The sequence below is a fragment of the Cinclus cinclus genome, chromosome 13, assembly GCF_963662255.1.
Source record: "Cinclus cinclus chromosome 13, bCinCin1.1, whole genome shotgun sequence".
Taxonomy (NCBI): Eukaryota; Metazoa; Chordata; class Aves; order Passeriformes; family Cinclidae; genus Cinclus; species Cinclus cinclus.
In genome coordinates, this window is record NC_085058.1 from 12,513,251 (window position 1) to 12,538,843 (window position 25,593).

Consider the following 25,593-nt stretch of genomic DNA (forward strand, 5'->3'; position numbering starts at 1 on the left):
CCAAAATGTTGTCAAGGCTTCCAGGGAACTAGCAGCCGTCATGACCTTGACCAGCCCCAGCTGAGGCTTCTGCCCACACTGTGCCCAGCCCTGCTGGAGCTCCATTTAAGCGCTGGCCTGGCCCTCAACCTTCTCCTCCCTTCTTTTTATGCTGCCTTGTGGTTTTGCTAAGCTGTGGCCTCTGATGGCCCACAAACTGATTTTTTTTTATTATTTTTTTTTTTTCTTCCCTGGCTTGGTTTGTGCCACCTTGGTTGCTGAATTTTACCAGGGCTCTCTGCACCCCTGGCTGTCCCTTCTAGCCCCCTGTGTATCTCACCCAGGAGCAAGGGGACAGAGCTGCAGCCTGCACACCTGACTGCAAGTTTCTTGATAATAATATCTCTTTTTAGAATTCATTTTTTTTTTGTGATCCAATGCAAAATTTTTGAATCCATATCTAGTTTTCAAGGGTCAAATGTAGTTGAGGTTGTACAGAGTAAAGCAATCAAACTTGCCTGTTACAACAATATTGTGCTGACAAATATAGGCATAGATACAGAATCAGCATAAACAACAGAAAACTGGGCAGTATTTTGGTGTTTTTCTCTGGATGTTACTCTGTTCTGTAAGTCACGAGGGTCTTTTCCCAGACACCCACTGGAAACAAATCAAGATATACTGGACAGTGTAACACCTTAAGGAGTTACTATATATAACAGTAATACTGTTTCAAATTATATTCCTCTGAGGCCTGGGAATGTATCAATGAACACCTTGTAAGCTGTTTGGTCACAGAGAGCCGCGACTCACACCTGACCAGAGCTAATGAGGACAAATTGAGTTCTGTTGGTCTGATAATGATTGCCACAGTACCAGAGTAGGAAATGTACCTAAAAATTAGAGATCGCCCGCTAGAAAGGTTAACGGGCAGTTTGTGTCATTGGTGGTGGTACACAGAGATGGGAAAGGCCTTTGCAGAACATGTCACTGCACAAGCGATCCTCCCCTGCAGTACTCCAGCCTATGCCTCTATGCCTGGTTAAATTAAGCGCTACAAGTCAGTTGGCTTGGAGTGACTTGTGTCTGCTATGGGACAACAGCCTTCTATGCGTTGGTAACAGGGGAAAAAAAGTAATTTATTTGTGGCCTTACCAGATGCACAAGTAAATAATAAATTTTGCTTGGTAGGATACGAAATGTAGAAAACACAGTTGATAACAGCCTTTTGTATGTGACACTGGGTAAATTCCTTGCTTATTCCTAGCTCCAGCTAGGTTTCCAGCTCCCAGTGACCAAACTCTGCTCTCAGCTACAAGCACAGAAACTGTTGCTATGCATAGTCTGGACTGCTACTACTGTGCCCAACACCTGGTTTGCTGTGTGAAAGTGCACAGTGAAGTGTGCATTCGTCTTCTCTTTTCATAACCTCACTCTGTGTGTCACTAGTATTCATCCCAGTGATGTGTTGTATTTCTTCCAACCTTTTATTATTATTATAATTACAATAATAATAATAATTATTATTATTATTATTCCTTCTCCCTGTTAGCTCATTGCTTACATTCTTTTCCCTTTCCATAGTAGCGTGCATCGTGGCAGATGCTCATGTAGTGACATGCACAAATCATCTTGTGACACACAGGCCACCTACTTTGCTCTTGCTGTTCCCCAGAGAGCCACTACAGCGAGGGCAGGTCCTTCTGACCTTTGTCTGTTACTCATGACTTGCAATATAATTGATTTTCTCAGAGCCCCTGTTTATTCACCAAATATTGCCTCTTCCACATGGCACTCAACAACATTCTGTTTTTCACAATCACAGAAGTGAGGCCCATCACAGAATGAGGAAAACAGGTCACTGTCACTGGTGCATGAGAAGAAAATGGAAGTTCAGGAATTCAAGATGCCATATCCATAGCCTCAGTGGGGATATGTTATTTTGCAAGTTAGAAAGAATATCTGTTAACACATAGCTATGTGTAGATAAACTGAAACTATTTTACCTCTGCAATGAATATTTGATTTTGCTTTATATGCATTCAACCTTTATCAATACAAATTCATATTTTCTAATTATGCCAAATGCAGTTACCTAAATCCTTTCTAAAATATATTTTGCAAGCCCACAAAATATCATATTAGTGTATTATAAGTTTATCTCAAAATGTTTGTTCTAACATTTTAGCTGAGGCTGTGAACTCGGAAAAAGTAAATCTGTGCCATTTGAAGGTGTGTTTGTTTTGCTTTTACTGTATAGGACAATAAATATGTAAATGTGCCACAGGTTGTTTTGCTTAAGTACCACAAGGAATTTGGAAGACAAAAAAAGACAAATATTTATTCAAATAGTTGACATAGTGACCATTTGAATATATTGTTTTGGTAATTCTAGAGTCATTTGAACACAAACTGAGAGGAAGATGGTAGTTTTCTTCTATAATATTTAGGTCTATACATAAGTAGTTTTTCTTTCTGAAAGCCTCAGGAATTTTTTTGTACTTACTCTAGTGATGGAGCTGTTTCCAAAGCCCAGGACAAGGATCTACAAGGAATGCAATGGGTTCCATAACTCCAAGAAGTGAAAGACAGGGTTCTGTGCTGAACTTTGTACCTTTATGTTAATAGAGGCTTTACCCTTGGTATGGTATAACATACTTGTGAAGGGTAACAGTGTGTGATTGCACTGTGCCCTGGAGGGCTTGTTATTTCAGAGTAAACAAGCACCCTGTGTGCATACAGTGCAGGGCTAAAGAACTGATTAGACTGCGTCAGGGTTCTCACTACTCTAGTTACAGGAAATTTGACATTTTGCTTTCATTAATCAATCAGGTGCAGCTCTGTTACTGATAACTTTGAGATGTTGAACCAAAACACAGTTTCTGCGTGGGGCCTCTGCAGGATGCTTCCAATTTTGCTATACGTTATTCAGAATGCTGATTTATGAGCCGAATGTTGTTCTGCACTGTTTCAATGCATTTTATATTTGTAGTTTAGCCAAATATATTTTCTCTTGAGTAGTAAAGACTTTTGTTGCAATGAAAGAATGGCCTCATGATCATCAGATTTGTGTAGTTGATCTTGGTTTTGGGAAATAATTATATATAAGTGGAATCTGTTGAAGAAGAATGTCTACCTCCTTTTCAGGGCAAAGACAAATAAAGAAGTGTTGGGTTTCTCTTCTTAATATGAGTGTTTTCTATTGATGTTCAAGGAGTAAAATTTCTTATGTGATTTAAGAGAGGTTTTTTGCTTGCCAGACCAGAGATTTATTTTTTTTTTCTTTTCAGTTTGACCTTTTGGCAGCTATATCTCTGCCACTTCTGCCTGCACTGTTAAGTGTAAGTTGAAATTTTCTGTTACAATTGACCATAAATCAAGGAATTGCAGAATATTTCATGGTGATGTTCGACAGTGAAGACACACAGTCTTAAGTTTGTGTAAAACTAAGGATAAAACCATCATATTTCCAACCCTTTTCCTCATGAGAGCCCATGCCAGCTGTACAGATGGATGACATTTCTGTTATGTGTTCAATGAAATAATAAGTGCAAATGTCCATATTTCACAATTTTATGAACAGTAAAGGCTTTAGAGTTGTCATTTTCTATGTAATTTAAATTATGCCTACTTTAGAGACCAGCAAAAACAAAGCACGTGGGATAAAAAAAAGCCTTGCTAAAAGCAAGAGGCAAATACATCTGATCTGAGTGTTAAAACTATTGCTATAGTTTGTTATTCAAAAATCTTATACTGACTCTGCTGGGCTAATGTGGTGTGAGTGGGAATTAACAGATTGTGTGGTAAAATCTGCTCCTAAGATAATACCTGAAGCATTTAACACCGGGATGTGCAAACATAATGTAATAGGCAAAGAACAGAAGTTCTGCCTTGAAGAGTTTGTAATCCATACAGACAAAACAGGGTAAGCAAAATGGAAGTAAAATATTTCCTTAGAGAATGATGTTTTATTTTAAACTTGTGATGTTAATTTGTTTTTGCAGAATTGCTGACAAACTTCTCCAGGTATGAAAATTAGGCAACCATAATGTTTCAGTTTGTGGCCCTTTTAACTTTAGGATGTGTGTTGAGGAGTCTGCTATGGAGCTGCAGGTGCTGTGAATTTTGGAGTCCTTGTTTTCAATCACATCTTGCCTGGACACCTGAGTTTCAGTTCAGTTTTTGCTTGGCTCAGCAGAAGAGATCATGAAGACCTCCAACAGGAATCAAAATTCCAGATTCTCACTGGAAGTTTGGAGAGAAAAGAGTAAAGTGGCAGGAGTGTGTAGTGAGGCTGAGGTGAAGAAATTAAATTGGATAAATGAAAACACAAATCAGCATTTAAGGAAAATGAGATTCACATAGGAAAATGCCCTGATTTCACATAGGAAATTGCTGTTCAATGCCCTGTATAGTTTCTAGTAGTAGGCTAAGGCTACACTCCAAATACTGTTTTCTGAGTGCTCATCTTCCTTTCAAAAAGGATTATTTCAATGTAACATAACCAGACCTATGGATTATGGGGGAGAATGGAATTAACAACACTTAAGTCATTTCAGCAGCTGGGGTAGAGACCTTCCTGATCTCTGCTTTCTAAGGTAGGTACCACAAGGTACTTGTGTTGTTTACTGTAATGCTGCTTTCTGAAATTTCCCTGGGGGCTAATGCTTGTGCTTCTCTCCATTTTCTTATATGCTGTAAAATCTTGGATGTGGAATCTCTAACCTGGACCAGGATTACATGAAGGAATTAGGTGTGTGTAAACAGCAGCCTTGCTTGTGTTGCTGAATCTGATGTGAGCAAATCAAGGATGCTTTCTGTTATACAATTTTTCTACACTTATATTTATTGCAGATGGACAAATGTTTATAACACTTGCATATATTAATTACAAGAGAAGAGGTATTCTAAGTAAGGATGGTGCCAGCTGGGCACATTCCTAAGAAGATGGCAAGTCTTGAGGGTCAGCTTCATCTCCATGGTTTTGGCAGAGGAAAATGTACATCTTACATTACATGATCTAATGACTAAATTCTGGCTTTAAAATCACCTGTGATCAAGTCTGAAGTATATGCTACCTGCATGGGTATCATTTTGGAAGAGTGCGGGGTTGTAACTGATGTCATAGTGAAAGGACTGTTTAAGTAACTGTGGCAACTGAAATGAATGCAAGGCCAGGCTTTCCGGGAAGTTGATAACACTTTCAGCTGGGCCGTGCTAGAAAAATAGAAGACCGGGTCCTTAGCAGCACTCTCACCTGTAACGCAGCCGATTATCATTATCATTCTGGGAAGAACAGCTTGTCTCAGGTGTCCGGGGGCACCTAGAACAGAGCAACCTGTCAGTTCCAGTGGCACGGAGGAGGCAGAGCTGGTTTCTCTGCGGGTCCCAGCAAGCCTTTGCTGCTCCCGGCCGGGCGTGCGGCTCTCCTGCCGGTGCCGGTGCCGGGCTCCGCAGGCAGCTCTCAGCAGAGGGCACTCTGTTCCTAGCGATGGAGGAGGCGGCTTCCCGAGCTGGTGAGAAACCTAAACAGATTGGAAAAGTTTCCAGTGCAACATATTTGAACAAACTCTTCATCGGTTATGTTTAGTTCACTTGAGCGTATTTTTAACTTCAGTGGCAGGGATCAGAGCCCTTTCTCTACGTGCTGCTCTTAGCGGACTCGACGAAAGCTTGGAACATCACTGGAAGCCGTAGTGCAAAGGTAGAGGATTTTGGCGTTCCTGTTTAGCAGCTCGAAGCTCAGAGGGGGAACGAGAGCAAAGCTGTCGTACCAGACATATTCGCCAGATTTACAGTAGGAAACCTAAAAATATTGTAGAGGGCAGCATGATTAAAGACCTACTCGGTGTGCGAGCAGACTTGCAGCTGTATAGTGAGAGTTACTTGCAGATGAGACGCAGGATGGTTGTGGTTTTGGAAGCTGCTTTGCATCAGATTCGGGGGCTGACTTCACGGTAGCTTTTGCCCCTCGGGGGAAGACGAACCACTTGGTCCCGGGATGCCGGGGTCTCGGCCCCCGACATCGGAGCGTCGCCAGTGCCTCCGCAGCCGGGGGCGGGCGGGGGTGGGGGGTCGGGTCCGCTTGGCCGCCCGCCCGCTCTTGCTGGCCGGGGAGGCAGAGGCTGCGCGGGGGGTGCCGAGCGAGCGGCGGAGCGGGGGCCGAGCCGAGCCGAGCCGAGCCAAGCCGGGCCGGGCCCCGCTCCGCAGGTGGAGGCGCCCGGGCGCCTCCGGCCGGGGCCGGGCTGCGGCGGCGGGCGGGGACGGCCCGCTGCCAGCAGCCTGTAGGACTTTGGCTGAGGCGCGGCGGTGGGCTGGAGCCTGGCGTGAGGGAGGGGCCGCCGCTCGCGGGGCAGGATGCTGCATCCCCGGTGCCGTGACAGCCGAGGCTCTCCCGTGCGCCGGCGGTGCCCGGCCCGCTCCCCGCCGCCCTCCCGGCCCCGCTGCGCGCTCCCCGGTGGCCGCACCAGGTGGGTGAGCTCGGCGGGCGCCCGGGCAGGGCAGGGCAGCCCCCGAGCCTCTGCCCCGAGCGAGGGCTCCCTCAGCCGCCGGGCCGGGCCGGGGTCTCTCCGGAGGAGTCTCCCGGAGGGCGCGGGTGCTCGGGGAGCCCGGGCACACCGGCACCTGGGAAGTACCGGAGCCTGCTGTGCTCGGCCACTTGGGGCTCTCGGCATGCCTGGACAAGGGTGGGTGGGGGGGGGGATAAGTCTTCCTTGTTTTATTGTCATAGTTGATACTTTGTAATGATAAAAACATCCAGGAGTGCTAATGATTTTGGTAGGTAGGGGAACTTTAGGATGTTTTTGGAGGGAGGGAGTAAAACGCTTCTTTCTGTAAGGAATCTTAATTATGTTCAGTTGAACAGGTGCAAGAACTGTTTGGATAGATGGTTTTCCTTTGGGATGCCTGCTCTTTTAGAAAGGAGTGCTTTATTTGGAGAAGTTTGCATTCAGTGTGGGACTTGGCAAACTTGTGGGGTGGTGGCTGAGGGGAGTGAGGGCTGTTTGTGTGTATGTGTGTTAGGATGCATGAAACTTGCAGTTTTGAGATCACTGTGGTAGTGTCTAGTACAAGGCAACAAGGTGTGTTGACACATGGAATTAACAGAATTAGTAATATTATGACATGATGGTGTTCTGGGCAATTTTAAATTGACAAGCCCATGCTGGCCTTTTAATTTTGTTAATCACTGAATTTATTTTACTTTTTTTTCCTGAACTGATTAAGCCCTGAATATTGTTTAGTCTCTGAGCTTTCAAAAGCAGTGCAAATGGCTGTTGAAATCACAGGGCTGGGCTTTCATCTTCGAGTGCTGGAAAGTACATCAGGAATTTTATGCTCCTTTGATTTTACCTTCTAGATATCAAGATGGGAGGGATTCCCAATTTGATAAATTCTCTTACATGCAGGAGATAATCAAGCTTGTCCATTATTGCCAGCTTCCCTGAACCTCTCATTTTGGTCCTTTTCTGTGCCCTAATTGGAGCTGTCTCACCCTGCAGGCTGTGCTCATGGCATGCGCTGCTGCTCTGGCCAGCACAGCACTCCGGTGTTTGCATTGCATTGCTTCCAGCGGCCAGCCCAGTTTGCTTTAGTCATTGAAATTCTGGCGGAGCCCACTTGATTTTGTTTGTAACTCGAAACAATTTCTCTCAGCAGAGCACCAAGGCATGAGGATGGCCAGCCCTAAAGCCACTGGGCTGTCCTGGGAGATCACTTGGCTTGCTTTTGTTCTCTATGCTCACCTACAGGTAGGTAATGAACTTGTTCCTGTTGTCATTGCTGGTCCTATATCAGGTAATATTGCTGCACACTTTGCATTACTGTTTTAAATCAGAAAACTGCTGAAGGAGCTGCTCTGTAATTAAAAATCTCCCACTGAGAATGTTTTCCTTTCACCAAACTTTCAAATACATGCATGTGGGAAATGAATGTTCTCTCTTTTGCTCCATATATTGTACCTGACTTTACCAAAGGGTGACCAAAGGGACATCTTGCCAGATGTGTAGTGCCATGGGTCTTTCTAGGCAGCACAGCTGCTCTTTGCCCCTGGGAGCTGAAGCACCTGATAAATGTTAAGGTGCTGTAAGTGACAAGGGTTATAGAAATACCTGGATAGAAACATCTAAAGCATTTGGAAGTGGGAAGGTGCCCAAAAAGGTGTCTGCTCCAAGTGTTCAATGAGTACAGGTACCATGGAGGAAAAAACATAGCTACCATCTGATCTATAGCCTGACACAAGAGCCTAATCAGTTTCAAGAGGTGAGTATTTCAAGAAATATGGTGTGCTGGTATGCTGTGGAGATGTTGTTACAGTATGTCATTCTCTGTACTGATAGTTCCCACAGCACAAAGTGTTTCAAGGATTCTTCAGTCTTAACACATAAATCCAATAAATCCTTAGAAAAAGATGACTAAATAAACAATCTTTAAACAAATAGGAACTTTTTTTAAAGCACTGTAGTAGTTTTTAACAAAAAAACAATGTCTTCAAATAAAATCAGTGTTGTGTACTGTTTATATTATTGCAATGCTGCAAAGTTGAGCCTGAAGTGCTGGGCAGTATATAAACATATATCCTGAAGAAATCTGAATTGGAGAGCAATACAGCAGGGAAAAGTAATATCAAAAGCAGTATAAAGAACCAAGGAGAGTGTACTAGGCAGCTGAGTAAGCTGTGATCAGTTTATGATGGACTTTGAGGTTCAAGGTAGTGGGAATGGGGCTCCAATGCATCCTCAGTAGCACAGCTGAGTGCTGTGAGTGATTTGGCAGGTGATGAACACCTCTCTGTGGATTGTGGTTGCAGCTATCCAGTACACTGGTTACTTGAGTAAAGGACTTGCCATTGAAGTAAAAGTTTACATCTGTATTAATTGTGCAGTGAAACAGCAGATAGGGTCACAGTGGAATCTTTTCTTATGCAAGGACAAAAATGTTACAGATTTGCTGTGCCTGTTCAGCTTGTAATTTTGTATCCAAGCAGTTGAGTGATGCAGTAATAACCAGCCCTGTAAAATACTCAGAAAAGAGCTCATGAAGTTCCCTTAATAGTTCTGCTCAAGATGAGAATAGAAGCTCAGAGAAGGGAAATGTTAATTTTGTTTTTGTGCTTTTTGGTTGCAAAGGGACCATTTTTTTTTCCTTTAAAGTATTTTTCTTGTATTTTTTCTTTCATATTTTTCTTATTGCAGAGCTGGAATCAGTAGTGGCATAGTTTCCTCTTCTCCAAAAATGGTTTGGCATAGCTTCACTTGTCTCTTTATTATAAAAACAACCCAAACACATTGTAGTAATCAATTGGCTATTGTGAGTAGCTTTATGAACACTTCAATCCAGGTCAAATTTTATGGTCTTGATTGTCCTTTAAAATACTGTAATCTGTTTGGCATATTTGAGTCATTAGCACTTAACCCCAATCTTGTAGGAGGCCTTTTTGCTCCTAAGTTTTAGGTGTTTTATCACAATTTTAGGCACATTGAAGATATTTTATATTATTTAACATAACATTTTTGGTATCCAATAACCATTAATTCTTTAATTGGTTGCTTGGGGCCATACTAAATGGACCACACACAGTCATTTTACCCTAATATTGCACCATAACTTCCACTTCTGTTGTTTTTGGCTATTGAAGTGCTTATGTCTGGAGCTAATCAATTAGAAACAATTGGATGCTGGGCAAGGTCACAAGTCTATGTCATATCACTTACGTGCAATTGATTAATTTCATCCTGCTTAAGGCAGGTACAGAATAAAAAAAAATGACCATTTAAAAAGAATGTGGTGGGAATGTGGTATGAATGTAATGTAAAGAAAACTTTAACATGAGAAGTTGTGAAAAAGAGGTAGCTGCTCCTGAGAAGCAATGGAACTTAACTTTGATTACAGGAGTCCTTTCTCCACAGCATGCTAACAAGCAGTGTGGTGTTTATCTGGGATCCAAAATTATCTCTGCCCTTGCAGATGCGCTGTGTCTCAAATTTGACAAAATTATTTTGCCAATGGCAAATCAGTTGCTACACTAGTTAGGTTTCCTAGGATAACCCAGGGAATAGTTAACCCCTGAGTATTGTTGGGCTGCCTGATTGTTAAATCTGCTCTGTGACCAAGAGCAGTGACATAAATCACTCAGGAAGAGATCACTTATGGGTAAGGCTTGGCCATGTCCTTTTGCAAGTACAAAGCTGACCTTTCCTTGTGTGTGCCAATATAAATGAAATTAATGGAACTGCATTAGTCTAAAGCCAGTGGTAATACAAGCATAGGTATGTTTTTCTTGAAAACAAACAAGATACTTGTCTATCAAATGGTAGCAGCAACATGGACTATAACTCATTGTTTCTAAAGATTTAAATGGTGACTCTATCCAAACAAGTTACTGTATGCTACAGATTATGTGTATTTAGGAATGTTAACTACATCCCTAACCTTGAATTTATTTCTAAATGTTGTTTAAAAGGCTCCTCATTTTTCTTCACATTGTGGCAGGAGAGCTATTAATTCTACAGATTTTAGGAGATGGTTAATCTAACAAAATAGAAGCGTCCAAACCCAGTTCTGCTGTTTTGAAATGATCTCTTGAGTACACATTGCTTCATATTGGTAATTGAAAAGGCAGGATGTTCAGCCTGGTAATCAACTCTTTCTTAACCTTGTGATGATATTTTATTACGCCATTCAGCTAGATGCTGTTATACTTGTTATGATATGTATGTGGGACTGTATATCTTTATAGTCTTACTAATGGATTACTGGCAGGAAGAAATGATAGCTAGCAGTTTTGTATGGGCAGATATATATCAAGAATTTTACACATGGATTCATTTTAGATTTATTCTCTAGTATGTTGTTTTCAAATCAGGAATACATTGATATTTTCTTAGGTTCTTATAGTCCAAATTAAACCCTCTACAAGTCAGTACGTTCTGCCTCCAAAGACCATGGGGTTGGTAATGTGTGCAGAGGGAGTAAGAGCAAAGACACCATGTCTGGATATTTAAGAAGCATTAGGTCTTGATTTCTATGGAAAGGAAAGTTTCATAGGTCATAAATTCATTCAATAAACTGTTGGTTGCTTCCATGATTTATGTTCCTGCACTCCCTGCCTGCATTATGGTCTTTTCTAACTATCTGTGATATTTTGGAAATGAAGGATATACATACTGAAAACATTATTGTCTTCAAAATGATTCTGCCATAACCAATCTGCCAAAAACTACCAACATAGTAAATGTCTTTAAGGCTGAGCTTTGCAAGGCCAAAAATCTGATGTCCATTATATGACATAGCGGACTTGGAGACCATCTTTGTGGAAAACCTTTGGATTATTGTTTTACAGTCACTGAATGTATTGCACACCAAATGTCCAGAAAATAGATTACTAGCTACATGCCATACAACATTCTTAAGTCTCCAGTAACCTTGATCAGAAATATCAGGGTGAGATTGGCAAGTCCTGAATTAAATCTGAAGCACTTTTCTGTTTCTGTAGGCAGGTGCCAATTCTGAACCCATCTGGAGTTTTGCCATCAACCTCAAAAGGCCTGTGGTTTTATTCTTAGTGTGAAGATTGAGTTGCTGCTTCTAAAGACAAATAACACATCTGAGACTCTGTGAAAGTATTCTGACTTAAAATGTTCATTGCTATTGACAAGGTTGCAACTCAGTAACTGCATTACCAGAAAACTTATGTGTAAGTTTCTGAACATGCTTTAAATTTATGACTGATAATGATTGCTCAGCCAGTGCTCATAGAATCTGAACTGCTGTTGCCCCCAGTTTACAGTCCAACAGTGGAATTGCCTGAAAAGTTGATGCATGTGTCTTGTGACTTGAGACACAAACTATGTATGAATACTTACTTTTTAAAATGTGTCATAAAAAATTAAAGTCAGCTATGGGAGGTGACCAAGAGTACAGATGTCATCAATGAAGGCACCCCTTTACTATCTAAGTTATTTGTTATGATGATAATTTCTCATGAAGTTTCACTGAAAGTTGAACAGGAATTCTCAGATCTGTTGTGTGTAGAGCTGCAATCTTTTGTTTCCAAAACCAGTTATCCAAGAGTCTGGTATGCTTAGAGAAGCCTCAAGAGTAGGAATAATTTCTAACAACTGCCAGTGGCTTCTAATTTCTCTTAAAAGAGTAGTCAAGAAAGGAAGGAATGGCTCTAGGATGATCTTTGGTTTAGAACATATTTTAATGCTTAGTCACTGATAATTAATTGCTCATTCAGGTCTGCTTGGTGCAGCTCTATCCTTCATGTTCCTTACCAAACTGGGGTGTAAAGAGATCTGAGGTGGCAGTTTTGCACAGTGCACCGAATTCCATTCCTGCCTTTGCATCACAGAAAATGTTCATGACTGATGGTACTGATATTAAAGCTCTTACTCTTCATCCAGAATTCAAGATTTAGGCATCTAAAATAATGCATTTTGCTTCTAAAGAACATTTTAAAATTGGAGTCCTTTTTATTTACTGTTACTTCTATAACCTGGAGGTCCTTATATTTGTCTTTATGTTCAGTTTTTGGTCTTGCAGCATTTCTTTAAACATTTCTCCATGCTCACCTGAATTCCCAGGAGCTCCAATATGGCTTGAAATCAAGTAGTGAAGTGAATTCAATAATAGTGGAAGCAGATTCATAGATGTGCCTCTGTAGTTGTTGGTGTTGGAAGTCTGTGCAAGAGATCTCAGATATGTTATATCTTGTTGTGCAAATGTGGTACTTCAGTCAAATCAGTGTGTTGTTCGTTTTATACAGTTAATAATACTGATGATAATTCTGTGGCTGTGAACAGTCCAACACAGTCACACTTGAGCAATTCTAGTGTAATTCTTGTTAGGCAAAAGCTCTGCAAAACAGGGATAGTTTGTGCATGCTGAAAGAATGGGTATGTTTTTGAAGTACAGTTGGATAGTGAGCACAGAATTCCAGAAAGGACATTGGATATAGCCATGGCAACTCCAGAGAGACTACTCAGACCCACAGAGGAACAGCACTGCAGTTCAGATATGCTCTGTGAACTCACTTTATTGTCAGTGATAGACAATAACTCCTTCAGGTTTTGAAATCATGCACATAATTTTCTTTCCTGTAATGGGAGAACTTGATATTAGCTGAAGACTTCAGACTGTCAAGTGCTCTTGCATTTAAGGGTCAGATTTTCAAAATGCCCTCACTCCAACTTGTAGCAGGAAGGACAGTTCTGTGAACTCCCTTTTTGGATGATGACAGCCACACAAGAGTGATAAATTAATGCAGATAGAGCAGTATTTTCAGAAGGATTTGTGGGGTCTTTGTTTTGATGACTTTCAGTAAGACCTGAGACGTTAAACACAAACACTGCTAAGGACTCAATTGCATTGGTAAGTGCTTAGCTGGATTTTTCTAAACCAGGTAAATTTCAATAACTTAATGGGTGCCAGGCATTAGGTGCCTTAGGCACTTCTGAAAAGTCTGGCTAAGTATTTTTATCATGTTTAGCTGATTAAACCAAAACTTTCACGCTAAAAAATTCTTTTGAAATAATAGGTTTCTGGTGTGTAGATTCTAGTACTCAAGTGCATATTTGTTAATATTTGACAAGTGCAAGTACAAGTGTCATGGGTTTATAAAGGAAGGGCACTTTTTGAGAACTTGGCCTAATAAATCTCTTCCAGACAGCATATTACATAAAGTGTTTAGCAACAATGTTATTTCTGTTTCTAATTTTGTATTTATTAGATTTAAGATCATTATGGAGGGAAAATGGGAACAACATTTTCAGTCTGCTTTGAGAAATGTGGTTTCCAAGAATTGTCAGTTTGTCATGCTTCTGGATGCACTAGAAACACAGTGAATGCAAGTTAGCTCAACAAAATTGTGAAACAATATTAAAACTGCATTTATGATTGCAGTTACTAGATTGTTGCTGTATGCTAACAGTTGTCATTGGTGTCCTTGTGGGAGGTCCCATCTGGTTAATGAGGATGATTTGTAGCATTAAATAAGTGGAATATTTGTTTATATGTAGAATCATGTATTTTTGTGTTTATGTAATGGTGTTTTTTTCTGTCATCAAGTGCTTTGCCAATAATTGAAGCTGCCTAAATTTATAGGATACAGTCTTCTGTTAGTGCATGCAAGCAAAACAGGGCAATATTTACAGTATGTGTAGGTGAAAAGACCTATAGAGGCTCACTGCATGGTAAATCAAGGTGTAGAGGAGTTTTGGTTGCCTGATCTCCTGCCTTGTAGAACCAATGAAGTAAGGTGACATGGACACACCTGCACTGCTACAGGAGGGGAAGAGTGAGGATTGTGTTTCCTCAGTCTCTGGCAATAAGTGTTCCCTGGCCTGCACCTTGCTGAAGCTCAGAGAAGATTGCAGGAACTGGCTTTATTCCCAGCTGGCTGATTCAGCAAGAAATTAGCTAACTCCAACCCCCTGTTTTTGTTGCAATTTCCCTGCCTATATACGTGGCTGTTCCAGGCTCTCTACTGGCATGGAGAAACGTGAAGGGTTGGGTACTGGTTCTGATAGATTCAGATTTGCCACTTCTGATGGACATTTTCTTTTCTTTCTGACTACTGCAGCCTCTCTTGGTGTAGCAGTGGAGTGGAAGCAGAAGGCTGAACAAGCTCAGTGCTCTCTGTGGATGTATAACAGATGAAATATGCTAATATATGATTTGTCTTCCTCTCCTGAGAGTCTTCTCCTATTAGATGATTTCAAGGTCTTATTACTCATTTGGTGTTTTGTTTTCTTGGGTCTTCAAATACTTTTAAATTGTTCCCTGGTTGAGTAACATGGATGTTGGCTTAAAAAGCCAATAGTGTTTTGAGTACTGTCTGCTTGCTAGGTAATATCCTAGTTGTAAACTGCCAGGTACATGCAGTGTATTGCAATATAAGAATTCTTTCAGCTGATCTCATCAACACTTCTGTTGAAAGCAGGACAGAGAGTGCATCTAACCCTGGAGAGATGGGCTGTGTGCTCTGTGTGCTATGTAGGGGATTTTGCTAAAGCCACTAACTGATAAGACTGCTTGAACAGCCTCTGGTTTTGTCCCCTGATTTTATAACTTTATTTATATGAATATATTTTTGTGTTCCTTGGGGCTGCACTTGAGCACCATTAAACTAGAACCAGTTCTAGATGTACTGGCACTTATGAATCATCATTTAAAAATTAACAAAGAAATACCTAATATCCAGGAGTATCTGGATGATTGTCCTGGACATGAGAACTTGCTCTAAACTTGAATGGGTGCCTCCATTCTGAGCTTCTTTGTGTCTGTCAGGATTTTTTTTTTATTATTTTCATATTGTTAATGTTTTCATGCAAACATTTTAAGGATGTTTCTGATATATTTCCAAATGTTAGAATTTTAGGATGATTTTCCAATTATACAAGGAAATTCAGGCTTAATTGCTGGAATAGCTTCTTGTTTTTAAGCAAACACTAATATTTTCTTGAGGAAGATAAACAGAGACACAGCTTCTGATATTTTACTAAATAGGGCTTAGCTCAAGTTCCACTTTCATTATGTGATTAGTACTTCTGTAAAACACAAATGTTCTAGACATTTTCCCTGCATGAGACAGCACTTGCTGTCCCCTCACTTTGAAACTGCACACCCAAATGCTTTTCCCATTTCCTTTTCCTCTCCCTTTTAGTTAAATTTGGAACACAATAGATTGGTCAAAACTACAAAGAAAACCTCCAGAATGCTATCTTAACATGTGGGGTTTTACCATGCAGCTGTTTATCTTCTGCTAGGAGGGAACTAAAAATGTATTTTTAATGCCAGGAGCTGGGCTTAAAATGCCATTAGTTATCTGGTGGGAATAGATTTGAAAATTAGTAAGCAATTAGATCAGTGGGCAAATACATTTTACTTAATGTTGTAAGTCTCATGGGCCTTTCCAATATCCTGTTAGCATCACCTGTTCTTAACACCCAACCTTTTAAAGCTTTTCCCTTATGCAGTGTGACAATGAAAGGGAAAATTTTGTTGAACTCATAAATAAAAATCAATATTTTAATTAAAAAAAGCCCAACTTGCATGGTTTCTCCAAGGGAAACAGAGGTGTTCTTGGAACATTAAGCTTTTCTTGGAGAAAATTTCTTCCTGTAGATAACCATCTTGAGAAGGGCCTTAGTTGGGATAACAAAAAAATCTTTTGAACTTGCTTGAATTATGTCCTTAGCAGACATCAATGATGCATTTGTTTGCAATTGCTTATTTTTCTTGCTGAATTTAGACCTTTGTGAGCCATCTGTAATGTGTCACATAGATGCCACTATTTAGAAATAGGGGAAATGTAGGAATTACAAACTTTCTTTCTCACTATTTCAAATCTTAAAGCCAGTCTTTGAGAACACTGAAGACTTAGTCCTCTTCAACTGTACTGTTGAGTGTCTCATCATTCCTTGTCTGCCAAAAGCTCACTTCAAATCAGTGACAATATGAGGGCTTCTGTACTCCAGGCACTTCAAAATCTCAGCTCTGACAAAGATCCTTCATGACATTGCTGTGCCACAAGTGAGACGTTATTTTGTAAAATTCAGGCTTTCTACTTCCACAGCACAGCATTCTGCACTTAAGTAACAAGTGAAGTCTGCAGGCACTTTGCCTGAGACATTAGTGGGAGTTTTTTTGGAGTAGGACCTGCCCATAGGAAGCAAATTGAGGCTGAATTTTATTAGGGCTAACTAGCTGGCTATCATATTCCCTGTTGTGTGGTGTGAATCAGTCCATCTCCTCATCATATAACTGCAAAGGACAGATGGCATTTAGAATGTTGCCTGCAGCTGTTTTCCTGAAAAATGGCTGTAGTTGTCTCTCTGGAGAAAAAAAAAGGCAGAGATAATAAAGATAACTTTCCTGTTGCTTATAAACCTTGCAAAAGTTGAAGTGATTTGCATTTTTTGCATAACACTTTTTTATTGCATGTCACTGAAGACCATTTTATCAGGTGTTATGGTCCATCCCTGTTGGCAGGAATTCCTCTGAACTCCTGTAGAGGAAAACATCAAAACTGGTCCTTGGAGCATGTGCATTGTTTGTTGGAAAAATTGAAGCAGAACATGGAAACTCATTTTTAAAAAATAAATGAAGCTTTTTGCCAGAATTATTATCTTCAGAAGATGTCTCTGAACCTTTTAGGGGGCTGCACTCTCCACTGCATAGTGCAGTTCTGAGGGTGAGAGGAGGGAGACACAAGTACACCACCAGCGAGGAAGAGAGAGCTGATTTCTACATGTAGCAGCATTTTGTCTGTGCATATGAAAATTGACATCATGGTGTAGGAATGTTGACCATGTTTTGCATTTTGCTAGCTGCACTTACTGGAAATCATGTGTTTCAAAGGGAGTTTTCAATTTTTATAAGTCTTTGCTTCTATATCAGCCCAGTCTTATTTTGAATGTAGACTTGAGCTATGAATAAAATTTAACTCATGGAGTAAGATTCCTCTGGCACATAGTGTGAATGAATTATGCAAATGTTAACTAATAATGTACGTGTCTGGGTCAGAATAGACAAAGCTGTTCTTTAGGTTCCACTGTTAGCACTCAACATTGTCTTATTCTGTTCAAGAATGTCTTACTCGGAGTTTGGGTGATCTTCTCTCAAGAAAAGATGCACTAAATGTGGAGAAAGGGTTGGTTTTGTGCAGCCAGCTAAGTTTTGGTTGTGGGAAATTTCCACTAATGTGATTTCTTGGGTCTGTGAGAGAAGTGAGCAGTGAAGTGAAGAAAGACTAGCAGCAGTGAAAAAGTGGCACTAGGTCTTCATCTGGAGAGCAATAATAAAGATAAAATTGGCAAAATTCAGTCAGTTTATCTTTCAATAATGGGCTGGCCTCTGTCTTTGACCATCATAATCCAATTAATTTTCCCAGAGTTATATGCTATGTAGAAAGTTGGCAACCCAAGTTTCCCATGTCATCAGCTCTATCCAGTCTCCTGAGAAAGAGTCTAAGTGCAACATCCTCACACCTGCTAGTTCTTCCCCAGCTCTTCCCAAAATCAGACTGCTCTGAACACCTTCGTGAATTTATTTCATGTTACTGAAGCAATTTACTGACTTCAATAATGGGATTCTCCAGCTGATAGGAGACAGATCCAGTTCCATTAACCTGTTCTTGTAATGAAGGACCTAATTATTTTTTCAGTGTCTGGGTTAGATGGATTTGAAAGAGCTGGGCATGTGTATTCTGAGAAATTACATCTGCATCTTCAGGTGCAATCAAAAGTACCTAGTGCCTGTCAAAGAGTCTATTCCTTTGCCTGCAGAGAAAAGTTAGCACATATTTTCATGAGTAGCATTTAACAACCCTAGGAAAAATACCTCTGCTTCAGGTGTGCAATATCTCAATTCACTTCTGAAATTTTAAACTTTGTTCCGATGTGTATGCTCTATGGAAATATGTGCATGTGTAGCATATGTGATTGCAGTAACAAAGTCTCAGGCAAACTGAGATTATCTTTAGCTGAATTTTAGTCTGAATTAAGTATTATTAAGTGTTATCTTCCTACAGTGCTGCTGCATAAAACAATGATTTAACCCAACATTATTTTTAGTTGACACATTCAGAGCTCTTTGCACAGCTGAATAAGAATATGGGTTGAGAAAAATGAGGAATGATGCTTTGTGCTGAAGGGTGATGCATTTTTCTAGGCTGAATACCTGCTCTGGAGCCTACAATGGCATGATAGGTTTTGTAAAATAGGGCATTGCTTGCATGATTTTGTGTTGAAATTGACTTTTATAATAAAGTAATTTAGAAAAAAAGTCCTGTTCAGAGCTGCATAATTAATACCAGATAAGTCAGAAATAAGGTATGGAGCACCTGAGTAAAAATAAAATTTAGATTTCTGGGGACATTCTTGATTCTAATGGATCTTGCTTTCAACAACTTATTACTCTGTGCAGGTATTCGTGTTGAAATTTGTCCAGTTCTCTTCACTGATACTTGTTCTGTTCAGCTTTTAAAATAGTTGTGGAGCTCATCTGTATCTATTGCTGTTTTTGGAGAGCTGTCCTAACAGTGCTGCATCTACGGGCTGTCAGTACCAGAGGATCTCTGCTGCACAAGGGGTTTTTCCCTCTGGATTTTTGTGAGGGTTGCTGAGGTCCTCAGCTCTTCCCCAAGGCTCTGGAGCTGCAGAAGCCTCTCAGTGGGGTCAGTCCTGGCTGCTCTGAAGGGCACATAAGAGCTTGTGTTTTTCAGAGGCAAGTGAACTGAATTGCAGGGCTCTCACCTAGCTGATGTTTTCCTACATCTTTGTAATGTTGACTCTACTTCTTTTTATTTGTTGACTGCAAAAAAATTTAATGATTAGTCTTAATATTTTATCAGAACATTTCCACATAACCAGCTGTATTTCAAATATATCACAAATGTTCAATTATTGTCATGATACTTATGACTTTTATTGTTTATTTCTAGAATCTGATTTCAAGTAGAGCAAGAACTGTACAAGCTTTATTGTTAGCGGTGAAATTTAAACTTTATTGGGATTAAGTGTTTAATAGCATAATTTGCTGCATGTGTTGCAAATACAAGCTGCTATGAATAGACCCTCTGTAAAAAAAAAAAAAAGGCATTTGATATGTTATGTATGGACTTAAATCCAATATGCTGTTATCTTTAACTAAAGGAAATTATAAGAAGAGATTTACAGAGGAGGGTTTATTCCATTAACTTTAATTTCTTTAAAACTTTTCTCAACTGAAGTTGAATTTGGTTTCTGTATTTTGACTTGTTTAAAATGTGCTGTACATATAACTTCCTCTGTTCCTTGAATATTATTCTGAAAATAGTACAAATTGGCTGTTTTTCATCTACATGAGAAGAGAAAAGTATAATTAGTAGCAGTAGGTGGATTATTTATTTAAGTGAGGTGCCCTGATTTTCTATTTGTCCACTCACAGTAGACTTGAGAATTTAAGCACAAAGTTTCCTGTTATGTTACTAGACTTTTTTTAAGATGTAATTTCTATACCTTGTAAAGAACTGTGAGGGAGGCCCCCCCTTTCCCACATGTCTTTGGCCCCCAGCTTCCCAGGTACAAGTACTACGGAACACACTGATTTAGAATAGGTATTGGTTTGCATTCTTATGACTTTGAGGTAATTTGGAATGACTCCGTGTTTGTAAATGCAAAAATAAAAAGTTTTGGACCATTTTGAGATTTAGAGACCATATTAAATCTTCTTGGCCTAGAACTTTTGAATTGGAGACTTAATTATTGCCCCACACTTCCTCTTAAAGTGTGTAGCTGCTTCTTTGCGGGTTTTATATAAGTAGGTAATCAGGGTATTTTTAAAAAAACTGTTTGTATTTTTTTAATAGAATAATTTGCAGTCAGTACCTCTGTTATTAAAGTTGGAATAACACAAACTATGGGAAATCGCTGCATGCATTATCTTAACTCTAAGAATGAAAAATCATATGGGGAAGGGATAAGTCTCATTCAGTCATTTTTGAATGGTTTTCTGCAAGAGAGCAAAAGATTTTAGACCTTGTGCATTGTGTAGGATTTCCTTCAGCCTTCCCACCAGGAACTATAAAAAGGTTGTATAAAGACACAGAATAATTACAGCCTGAGTCAGGCCAGCAAGTTGGCTTTTTTCACTATAATCACGATAAAAGAACATCTATCTTGGCCAAAAGAGCTGGGCTCTGAAATAAAGATGTTCTGGACTGATAATTCCAAGTACAGCCAATCTTGCAGAGAAATACACAGGTTAAGATTTATATTTGGATCTTTTTTTATTTAAAATGGTTGCTGTTTAGGCTTCTTATAATAACATTTTACTCTGTGTAGGGTGCAGAGGAAACCAGGCTGGTAAAACATGCAAATAAAAATAAGAATACTGACATAGATAACTCCAGCATCACTTAACAGTGAGACTCTTTTGTTTTCAATTTGTAAAGCAGTGGAGAATGTGAAGAAATGTATAATTATGCAGGATAAGGATGGATCAACTGAATCAGTACAATCACAGTATTTCACACCATTGCAAGTTCACCGGTTTGTCAAAGTTCCAGCTTCAGTAATTGCTAGAGTCATAGTTGTCTGAGTCTGAGAAGCTATAGATGTATAGGGCAAAAGGAATCTTCTGCAATTAAATAAAAGGGCAGATGAATTTATTTCCCTCCCTTTGCACAGTCCATTGTTCTTGGATTCTGTCTGTATTTTGAAAAGTCTTAGAATGCTAAAGACAAACATATGAGACTCTGGAACCATGCTAAAGCTTTAGATACTGAGCTGTTAGGGTTGGCCTCCGAGCTCACGTTAGCTTGTACTGGCAAACTAAGAGCTGACTGTGGATAAGAAAATTCAGGGGAGGTTATTGCCACAGATCATTCCAAAAGTGCTCAGGAATAGTTGAAAAATATTCTGTCGGAGTAGTGCGCCTCTGTAAATCTTTAAAATTAAACTATGCTGTCAAGAATTCTGTTTAACCTTAAGTGCAAATGGTAGTGGTAAAAGAGCAGCTGCTAGATATACAAGAGTAGATGATCTTGTACCACTGGTTAGACATGGGGCATGTATTGGGGACTCCACATTTCCCCTGGCCCTTGCTGGTTTTAAAGGTAGTGAGCAGAGTATCCCATATCCTACAAGAGGCATGACAGTTTTTCAAAAGACAAGATCAAGGGGAAAAAAAACCAAGATTATGTGTACTCTTTTGGAATTCAGTGTATAAAAGCTGCTTTTGAAAAGCTTTTTCTTAGTACTCATCCTACTTCTGAGCAAAATAGTAGTGTTTTCCACTTGACTGGAGCAGGAGAGGCTGAATGAGTCTCCTTGTAAAGGATGTCCATGGTACTTAGAGCTGATGGCTCATTTTGCATGCCAGGCAAATGTGTTAAGAGATTTGATTGTATCAGCAGCAATGAGTCAGTCCCTCCACAGCCTTTACTGTTCAATCAGGAGGGTTTTTCAGTAGTTTAACTGCAGTCTGTGCTTAATCTTCAGATGTGGATCCCTAAGTTTCAGCTGCTGGTAGGTTCAGTGAAATGCCAGTAACTTGGCACCTGCTGAAAAGTTCTCACTTGCTCCAGTTAGCTTCTTCAAACTGCTGGTAAAGAGAAGGAAATGACCACTTACCCTTCTGTCCACCTCCTATGCCATCATAAACTCCAGAGTGATATTCTGGAGTAAAATTATTCTGTTAAATTTCCTGTAGAAAGATAATCATAATTGGAAGGCAGTGCATGACTTAAGACATGTCTCAGTTCATCTGTCCTGGGAACTATCCATTGTACATACACATCTGCTTCTGTACACCCACACAGGATGGGAAGATATTCCTCCACAGGAAGGTCTTCCGTTCCCTCAGAGTGCAGGTGGTATGTATTGGCAAATCACATATTGTGGATGTGGGGGCCAAGTTCCCAGAGCAATGCACACAGAGTGAAGCAATTCACTCAGCTGTTTGAATGAGAATACAAGATGAGTGAGTAGGAATACAGTCACAGGGCCCATCTTTCCATGTTCCTTCTTTGATAACTGTTTCATTCGCTTCTACTTGTTGCTTGTTGCATTTGAAATATTGACCATTAGAAGACTAAAATTACTATATAATGAAATCAGTTGCAAGGAAGACACCTGGTGCTTGAAATATTTAAAGAAAATGCAGAGCATTTAATAGGGCACCATACATTTTTAAATTCCAAAACTCTAGACAATGTCTTGCCTTTGAATTACAAATGTTCCTAAATGCTGTCCATTTTTTATCCTTTATTTGTTCATTGAATGTGTTTCTGTGATCACCTGGATAATTTTTAAATTGCTTAATAAAATTTCTTTGGACTCAGAAGGTGGGTGATAAAGCTGCAGTGTTGAAACTATCCTGATTAGAGCAGGCATCCTGTTCTGAATTAGCAGTTTCTATTTTAATTTTATATCTGTCTTGCTTAGCTGTGTCTTTTAACATTTCAGCAATACTGGTTCATTCAGAGGATTTATTTCATTCTTTCCAGAAGCAGGGCCTGTGTTTATCTTTTCTCACCTCAGTAAGAGCCCTTTCCCCTTTAGCATATCAGTCCTCCAGCATTACTGGACACATTGTATAGAAGAATAAAAATGAGTCATTAAACTAATGACCATTAGTCTTAACAGTTGTCAGTGAACAGATGCCTGCAGTGCCTGTCATGTGAGCTTTTAATTGCTCTGGGGTTTGCTGCTAAAGCAGAGTAATCTAAGTAGTGGCTTATTAGTGAGTGTACATGTGAAATGCTGTCAGTTAGTGCTGGTAAATGAGTTGTGACCAGGAAGGGAACAATCTTCAGATTAATAGTATGTCCTCTTATACAGTTGCATTATTTGGGTTTTGTTCAGTTATTGAACTCTTTTCTAGTTAGCATTTAAGTTTTAATGCTGCACAGTGTGTCTGGCTCAGTACAACACACAGTTAAAACATTGCCCTGCTTGAGATGCTTTCACTGGCAAGAGAGAAAGATGAAATTACTTGAACAATCACCCTTTCTTCCTTGCAAAAACTGAGAGGAAGCTGAAAAATGGATGGATCATAAAGACTGGTATCACTGGGCTGAAAGAATAGCTAAGCTGAGATTTAAATGTAGCTAAATTAGAGGGCTTGGAGAAGTGAGTTGCAGTGTTTGAACAGTGGGCCTCAGTCTCGGAAACTATTTCAGCAGTAGCACATCAGGTGGGAATGATGATACTGGAAGTCACCATCAATAATCTCAAAGTGGCAGATGAATGATAAGACAAAAGTAATTTCTTAGGGGAAAATTGTGTATTATGAAGTAGCATGCTTTGCCTTGTGGTTGGTGCATCAGAATTCCTGACACCAGTAAAGCACAAAAAGCTTAAAACCTTTAGAGTATTTGCAGAAATGTGTTTGAGACTTAGAAACTGCGTGCTATGAACAGTTTCTTTTGGGAATTTCTTTTAAAAATTGTGCTGAAACAGGTGTGCACATGTGGAGGGTGCTTGGCTGAAAGGCATTCACCTCATGTGCCTTATTAATAGCCTTAAACCAACATTCCTACAGCAGAACCATGACCATTTAAATGCTTCCTTATTATGAAAATGTTCCTGACCAACTCAATGTGCAAGGCTGCTCAGTCCATAAACCCTGCAAAGGAACTTAATGCAGTGGAGAAAGAAGAGTAGACAAAGAACTGGGTTAATATCACTAAAATTATCAGAAGTAGTGGAAAACTAACAGTGGAAAAATCACATTTTCCTTGCCATATGTTAAATGCATTTGTGTGCTGAGCTGTTGGAAATCCTAAGTGAGCCTGGGAGTGAACATCTGGCTGGGGCATTTCTCTGCAGTCTGGTTTCTTCCAGGTGAGAGAGGATTCCTCAGCTAGAGGTAACTGGGAGGAGAACCACTTTGATTATTTACACTCTTATTCAGGGTGGTCTGTCTTTGTAAGCAGAATTTTGGGACACAACCCCTCTTTAAAGAAATGTTGACAAGATGGTAGCAGGTGCTCTTGGTGCTCTGCTGAGAAAGGTGGATGAAGAACAGAGTTTAGCCCAAGCTCTCTTGGCACTTACAGGACTCCAGTCATTGAGAAGATTTTTGATGGTAGATATTGATTAGCAGAAGCTTTCTATCTTCCTGATCTGTCAAAGTTGCATAGTTGCATGCCCTTTGGATTCTCCTACTTGAATTTTGGGCTATTTGATCTGAAAAAGAGTTGTGCCAAAGATGTATTTTCCTGCTAAGAAATTATTCCAGCTCTTGGTGGCTGAGAGTTTGCCTGTTTCCAGGTCAATTTCTATTATTAAAATTTGTAGTCCTTTACGGTAGCAAAACAATTCCATCCATTTCTTTTGCCTGTTTAGTTCATGATAAACACCACACTGTTGCTGATGACAACATTGCATAAACAGTATGCAATGAAGAAAAATTACTAGTGCTGGGGCAGCCTTTTCTAGGGGCTGAATACTTGCCAGTTTTCCCCTGCCACCTGAATCAGAAGCATATGGACAGAGATTGAGGGCAGGGAGAAAACTCCCTGTCATTAGCAATGAAAAGCATGGCAGTGCCCTGCAATATATGATAGTCACTGTTCAGGTTTCCTCACATGACAAAGGTATCTGCTTTTAATTGCACTCGTGAACAACTTTCATGTCAAAATCCCCAGCATTTAGCTCTGAAGTGTGTAGTGGTTTAGGATTCTTTTTTTCACCCCCCCCCCCCAAGTGCTGTGGTTTTAATACCATTCCATCACCCCACACATTTCCCTTCTTTGTGTTTTCATTATGCAACAGGAATTCTCTTAAAAATCTGGATCGGCCACTAGTCCTAGCAGGTGTTTGGCTTCTGAGTGCCAGAGTTTTTTTTCTTCACACAGCTTATGGATGAGAATTTCACTGCCCTTAGGCGCAATTTCAACTGAAGTATATGAAAAGTGTGTTACTGTGTCAGTTCAAATTATATCACTGTTAAAGGAACAGCTCAAAAGGAAATTAAATATAAATAATCATACTAACAAAACATAACATTAATAACATTAAGGTTATAATTGAAATTAAAAAGAATTGGGAAAATCTGAGTCAGAAGTCCCAGACTCTCCTGAGAGCAGCCATTGTAAATTAGGATACTGACAACTTTGAGTCA

At 39.9% G+C, this 25,593-nt stretch overlaps 1 protein-coding gene across 1 annotated transcript in view; it reads left to right on the forward strand.

The window, feature by feature from the left end:
- Positions 1 to 7,649: 7,649 nt before the first annotated feature.
- Positions 7,650 to 25,593, forward strand: part of ADAMTSL3 (ADAMTS like 3) — a 169,950-nt gene continuing 152,006 nt past the window's right edge. The window contains exon 1 of the mRNA XM_062501370.1: positions 7,650 to 7,730. Coding sequence (XP_062357354.1) covers positions 7,650 to 7,730 — 81 coding nt within the window. The remainder of the gene's footprint in view (positions 7,731 to 25,593) is intronic.